At 32.8% G+C, this 7,500-nt stretch overlaps 1 protein-coding gene across 1 annotated transcript in view; it reads left to right on the top strand.

Annotated features, from left to right (window-relative positions):
- LOC144969585 (hydroxymethylglutaryl-CoA synthase 1-like) overlaps positions 1-7,500 on the top strand; it is a 19,424-nt gene that overhangs the window by 3,193 nt on the left and 8,731 nt on the right. The window contains exons 2-4 of the mRNA XM_078908733.1: positions 2,092-2,571; positions 5,772-5,897; positions 6,431-6,595. Of these exons, the coding sequence (XP_078764859.1) occupies positions 2,127-2,571; positions 5,772-5,897; positions 6,431-6,595 (736 nt within the window). The 5' untranslated portion in view covers positions 2,092-2,126. The remainder of the gene's footprint in view (positions 1-2,091; positions 2,572-5,771; positions 5,898-6,430; positions 6,596-7,500) is intronic.

Genomic DNA, 7,500 nt, shown 5'->3' with positions numbered 1-7,500 from the left:
ATCTCTCTCTCTCTCTCTCTCTCTCTCTCTCTCTCTCTCTCTCTCTCTCTCTCTCTCTCTCTCTCTCTCTCTCTCTCTCTCTCTCTCTCTCTCTCTCTCTGTCTGTCTCTTTCTCTCTCATCTACTTTCTTCCTCTAAATCTCGGTTCCAGTTCTGATGAGAGTCTACTCTTTAACAATATCACAGCTGACAAACTAAAATGGTTGTAACAAAATTTATGGACAGGATTTTCATTCATCAGATTTTAGTTTCAATGAACTTGATTAAAACTTTAAAGTAATTGTTATGTATATCTTTGTTTTTTTTTTTTCTATATATAAATATATATACCGATAGCCATTGAAAAGAATTGCTTTGCATGAGATCATACTCGTTTCGAGTGTTACATTAACTACAACTCTGTCTTCCTCCGTGTTCATCCCAAAATAAAATCAAAACGTTTTTGTTATTCGGTTATTAAATCAATCATTGCAGAATCTGTCCTTTGTACAAAATATTTTTATCAATATTGTTGGTTCAAAACATGTTTCATCCTTTACTTTGAGAACTTGGAAATGTTAAAAAATTGGATCAGTTATTCCACAAGATTCCACCAGGCTAATAAGTTTACTTGAAACCTTTGGTTATTTACAGAAAACAACTTTCTGTTTCCAATAATAACAAAGGAATAAGATAATTGATAACAATTGTTACTAATTAGAAACGACAGTAATGATGATGATGATATTGGTAATGAATGGTGATAATGATATTTAAAAAATACTACTGCTGCTGCTGCTACTACTACTACTACTACTACTACTACTACTACTACTACTACTACTACTACTACTACTCCTACTACTACCCCTACTACTACCACTACTACTACTACTACACTACTACTACTACTACTATACTACTACTACTTACTACTACTACACTACTACTACTACTACTACTACTACTACTACTACTACTACTACTACTACTACTACTACTACTATGACTAATAATAATAATGATAATATAATAATAATAATAATAATAATAATAATAATAATAATAATAATAATAATAATAATAATAATAATAATAATAATAATAATAATAATATTTTTAAAAAAATAAGAAGAAGAAGAAATAAAAAAAAAATAAAAAAAATAAAAAAAAAAAAAATAAATAAATAATAATAATAATAATAATAATAATAATAATAATAATAATAATAATAATAATAATAATAATAATAATAATAATAATGATAATTCAAATGTTCTCTATGTGGTCTCTTTACATAGTAATCCTTTACTTATGTGACACCTTTCATACTTTTCCTTTCTTAGCCTAACCCGTTTTACTTGCTCCTTTCTCTTTGCTTTTTCACTTTCTAGTTTTTGCTTCTTTTTTTTTCCTACTCCCCCACCTCCCCACCTCCTTTCATCCCCTATTTTCCTCTTCTATTTCTCTTTAAATCACTCTTACTGTCAGCACCTTCCTTTCCCTGACCACCTCTTGTTCCGAATAACGTCTGTTGCACTTATATCATTCTAATAATATAGTTGTTAGTTTCCTATTAATTAGAAATAATGTAGCCTTTTCTCCCAGTTTTATTCCATTTGTAATTGAATTATTCTTAAGAAGAAAAAAAACAACTTATTAATCGAATGGGGTCCTGATTGCTCATTTGGTAGAGCACTTGCTTCACACCCAAAGGGACCTGGTTCATTCCCGGGTTAAGTTGAGATTTTTCCTGACCCCCCCCCCCCCCCCCCCCCTCCCTCCCTCCCTGTCCACCCAGGAGGTCTGTTAGATCCAGCTGAAAGTACTTTGTGATAAACTAGCATCCTGTCAGAAAGGTAGCACGCAATTGCTCCTGTTTGTTTAATGCTATAGAAGTCTTGATAAACTCTGGCTCTATGTGCCATATGGCTCAGGAGGACTACTTTTTTTAAAAATGATTATTATTTAATCAAATTCTTCGTAATGTATTTGATTTTATAAGTGATTCTCTGTAAAGTGGCATATTTTATTTTGTTCAAATATTTTTTTTTTTCTGTCTAATTAAGTCAACAGATTTATTAATAGGCATTCTTCTATCTGTTGTTACAGGACAAACGGATAAACACACCATAAAGTCTTTCAAAATGCCTGGCTCTTCAAACACAAACCGCCAGGGATGGCCACAGGATGTTGGAATTATTGCTATGGAAGTTTATTTCCCCTCTCAGTATGTAGAGCAGTCTCAGCTCGAAGCCTTTGATGGGGTGTCGGCTGGAAAATATACAATTGGTTTAGGTCAGAGCAAAATGGGATTCTGTTCCGATAGAGAAGACATTAATTCTCTGTGCTTGACGGTTACTCAAAAATTGATGGAACGCAACAAGTTAAGTTATAATGAGATAGGACGACTCGAAGTGGGAACAGAAACTCTCATTGATAAGTCGAAAAGCACTAAGACAGTTATAATGCAGCTTTTTAAAGAGTCGGGGAATTCAGATCTTGAAGGTGTGGATAATACAAATGCTTGTTACGGAGGAACAGCAGCTCTGCTCAATTCTATCAACTGGGTCGAATCAAGTGCATGGGATGGTAATTATAGTTTTAATGGTTTTTATGTAGGATTATTGGGTTGTTGTTTTTTTTTTGTTATTATTATCATTAATGGTGTTGTTGTCATTATTATTGTTATTATTATTATTATTATTATTATTATTATTATTATTATTATTTTTCTTTTTCTTTTTATTGATATTATTATTATTATTATTATTATTATTATTATTATTATTATTATTATTATTATTATTATTATTATTATTATTATTATTAATATCATCATTTTTATTATTATTACTAGTAAAATGCCCTTCTTCCCTATGCAATATCTTAAAGGCTATGAAAGAAATATATGTACTCATACGTACCAACATTAATATTTTTTTTCAATCAAATTGACCTTGATTGAGCATGCTTATCCTATTACATTAATTTAAAAATAGGAAGATGTTGGTGGTAGTGTTCCCTGTGGACAGACTGTGCTCATTTTCTTAGTTGCTGTGGTCAGTCAAAGTAGGCCTGGTTGTTTTACTTAGCATGAGTCTAATTGTAATCTGTGTCCTAGTCAGCATGGGTTACAGCACACTCTCTCTATGGTGTTCTAAAGAATTATTCTCACTGAATGACTACAATAAGGTTACTGACAATAGCTGTGTCCTAGGCAGCATGGTTTACAGCACACACTCTCTCTGTGTTGTTCTAAAGAATTTATTCTCACTGAATGACTACAATAAGCTTACTGACAATAGCTGTCACCTCAATGTAATTCCGTCATTAGTGTGTCAAAATATTGTGATAAATACTCACAAAATCATGGGGCTTATTGTTTCAAGTGACAAGCATGTACTTATTAAGATGGCTATGATACTGACCCGTCTTGCCAGCTTATGGATCAAAATTTTGTTATGCTTTGTGATATTGCTGTAAATTTTTCTGTCAAATTATTCCATGGCAAGTGACTTTAAAAAGAGCAAGTTTTTGGACTTTGACATTTCAAACACCAAATTGGCAACCCTGCCCCCTCCTACTTTTGCTTTCCGTGAATATTCTAATTATTGCCAGACATGTTTTAAGAAAGCTACAAACTTGTATCGTGCATTTAGATTTGTTTAAAAGATTGAGTTATGAAATGAAATATTATTATATGTGTTTTTTTTAAAAATCCAATTTGTTTTTGACACAAAAATTGTTCTATTTTTAGATGACACGTTTTCTTCATAGATCATATGTACTATTTATAGACACAAACTTTTGAAACAAATTTCCAAACTGACATACCTAGCGATGATTCAAATTGTCGACTCTTATGTTGTTTCCACACACACACACACACACACATTGAAAAAAGCAATGCCTGTATAATTATAATCGTCCTCCGTACATTGTTCAAAGCATAAAAGGATCATAGTATACAATGAAACATATTTCTATGCAAAATTTGAAGTCCGTCAGACATGTATTTATGGTTTTAGGCTTGACAGAAAATGTTTATTTTTTTATTTGCTTAATTAGTTTATTATTATTATTATAATTATTATTATTATTATTATTATTATTATTATTATTAATATTATTATTATTATTATTATTATCATCATCATCATCATCATCTTCACCATCATCATCATCCTCATCAACACCATTGTTATTATTGTTTTTGTTTGGTTTCTTTCATTCCACTATTTTACGCCTCACCACTCCAAAGTGCAGAGTGGGGTCTTTTTCTTCTATTCTATCCCCTTTTATCTGTTTTCCAACTTACTTTCTGTCTTGTCCTGGAATGAGATTACTTTGTTTTGTCTTGTCATTGGCTGTATGGTTGTAGTTTTTGGAGATGATTTTTTTCCTTATAAATTTTCTATCTGTTATGTACTGTTAATTTTTGTTTTGTTTCGAATATATATATATTTTATATATATAATATATATAATATTATTAATATTATTATATATTATTAATATTATAGATAATGATTTGTACGCATTTGAGTATGTTCCTCTTAGTGGGATCCTATGCTTATGTCTGGATGAGACTTTTAGATCATCTCAAACTAAGTACTCTGATACACTGAGTGCTCTTGGATCTACTTTTATTCCCTGTTTGAACTATTCCCCTTTGTCTTACTTTTTTACTGGTTCTATTAATTGTAAATCTAGAATCTTTTAACCATCCCAGTTTCTTCCCCTTTACTGGCGCTGATATAACCTAAATGAATTGCAGAAATGCCGTAAATCCCCTTTAAAAAAAAAAAACAAAAAAAAACAATGCCCAACGTGTACATATTTTGGGGTAATTTTCTCATCCTTTTATTTATTTATTTTTTTTTTTTTTTGTTTACATCTAAATGTACATTAAAGAATGAAAATCTACACGTTTCCAATGTAAAATTGGGGATATTTACGTTTTGCTCTCTTTTCAAAGACATTAATAGACGCTGGCTTGTACGACAAATTCTATCTCTGCTTGTTTTTTGGGGGGTTTTTTTTGTTTTTTCTAACACATCCCCTCACAATTTATTCTTGCTCCCATTCATAAACTAAAATCCCATTCTATTGGGCCAATTCACACATTAGGGAGCGAGCATTGGTGTCAGATAAAAATATGAATAGTTGTGTTTGATATATTGCCGACAAAAATTAGATTTTAAAATGCAAGAGAAGAAGAAAAAAAATAGCCCTCAACTTGGGAGGAAGACTGATTATTGTGGGATTTGTTTTTGTTTTGTTTTGTGTTTTTTTGTTTGCTTGTTTGTTGTTTTTTGGTGGTTTTTTTGTTGTTGTTATTTTATTTATTTTTTGTTCCTTTGCTTTTAATTTTGCTTGTATGTTTCTATTTATTTATTATTTTTGTCACTGTAACTTAAACAAATTTTCAAGATTTCCAAATTGATAAATGTTAAGTTCTCTGTCCTCTGTTCTGCATACTCACTTCTTCAGTAATTTATTTATTTCTCTCTCTCTCTCTCTCTCTCTCTCTCTCTCTCTCTCTCTCTCTCTCTCTCTCTCTCTCTCTCTCTCTCTCTCTCTCTCTCTATCTATCTATCTATCTATCTCTCTCTCTCTTTCTTTCTTTCTATCTCTCTCTCTCTCTCTCTCTCTCTCTCTCTCTCTATCTATCTATCAATCTCTCTCTATTATTTTCAAATGTATATATACATATATTAACCTTAGTCACTGAGTTATGCATGTTTTTTTTTTTTTATTTATTTATTTATAATATTGTGACTATTCCAGGTCGCTATGCCCTTGTCGTGTGTGGAGACATTGCCATTTATGCCAGTGGTAACGCCAGGTGCACTGGAGGTGCTGGTGCTGTCGCTATGTTGATAGGTTCCAACGCTCCTCTTGTTTTTGACAGAGGTGAGAAATCATTGCCACAATTTTTCCAAATAAATGTAACAAAACATATGAGAGGTTCAACTTGAGGTTACACTAGCACAGTGAAACAATTATATAAGTATAAATAAACGACATGAAATAGTTTTGTTAATATATTAATTCAACAACAAAAATGTTATAGTTAATATTTTATTTTTACTGCTGAAAATTTGATTTTTGTTGGTTTTTAAAAAATGTTATTTGTTTTGGTTAAGTTTTGTTTTGATTTTTTTTTTTTTGTTTTGTTGGGTTTTTTGTTTGTTTGTTTGTTTTTTTAAATTTATTTTTGTGTGTCAAAAGTCCCCACCCAGGATTCACCATGGGAGGTCAAAAAGGGGGGGGGGGGTTGGAGGGTTCATATTCTAGATTTTGATGTATTTTGTTCACTTTATCATAGTGATAATTTTTTCCTTTCCTTTTTTGAAATTGTATTTTATATTGTATTATGCCTGAGCATCATGCTCCAACAATAGTATCATGCTGTAATGATATTTTATTCTTTTCACTTATCTTAGGTGTCCGCAGCTCTCACATGGAACACGCCTACGACTTTTATAAGCCAGATATGTCTTCCGAATACCCCGTTGTTGACGGCAAATTAAGTATTCAATGTTATCTCCATGCCTTGGATAAATGTTTTGAAAGGTTCACGACAAAGGCTATGGCTGCGGGGCTCAGACGTAAGTGGATGACAAATTTGTTGATAAATTATACGAGTCATTTTAAGGAGAAGTAATAATCCTTCAAAGCCATAAGGCCCATGGCCCGGAGTTTATGCTGGTTTGTATAGTGTGAAATGGACAATAGCAATTGCTTTCTACCCTTTGTATAGGACACTAGTCTATCTCAAAGTAATTTCTACCAGATCTAACAGACCCAACTACCCATTTACTTCTGGGTGGATGGGGGGGTCGGGAAAAAAAATCTGGACAGAACCTGGGATTGATCTTGTCGCCTTTGCATGTGAAGCGAGTGCTCTACCAACTGAGCTATTGGGACCCCCAAGGAGAAGTACGTTGACCCATAATTTTTCAAAATTCATATGTTCACTTTCTCTGCCTTTTATTTTCAAAAAAAAAAAAAAAATAGCTTTATATGGCGCAATATCCACTAAATGTGCTCAAAGTGCTTTACAAGGGGTCCCTGGTCAACAGCAACATTTAACATGTAGGACGGGACATGATGCCTGTTAGGCGATATTACAATTTTTTGGACAAAGACGATGCTGTTAACGGCCAGGTACTCATTTTACACCTGAGTACGATGAGAACATGTGAGTAAAGAGCCTTTTCCAAGGACTCAACTATGCGCCAAGCACGAGGCTCGAACCCAGGTCCTTCCAATCCGAAAGCCAGTGTCATACCACTAGACCTATAGCCTCACAATTATTTATTAATTCGTAGTCAAGTTTTGTTCAGCACACTACGTATGTGTTGCTTGTGAACCCTTTTAATCCTGGGTGGGGTCTTTTGACCTCCCATGGTGAATCCTGGGTGGGGTCTTTTGACCTCTCATGGTGAATCCTGGGTGGGGTCTTTTGACCTCCCATGGTGAATCCTGGGTGGGGTCTTTTGACCTCCCATGG

The sequence above is a fragment of the Berghia stephanieae genome, chromosome 1, assembly GCF_034508935.2.
Source record: "Berghia stephanieae isolate SIO BIC M18660-M18661 chromosome 1, UCSD_Bste_1.3, whole genome shotgun sequence".
In the NCBI taxonomy this organism is placed as follows: domain Eukaryota; kingdom Metazoa; phylum Mollusca; class Gastropoda; order Nudibranchia; family Aeolidiidae; genus Berghia; species Berghia stephanieae.
The sequence above is the reverse complement of the archived record's forward strand: the minus strand, read 5'-3'. Positions and strand labels throughout refer to the sequence as shown.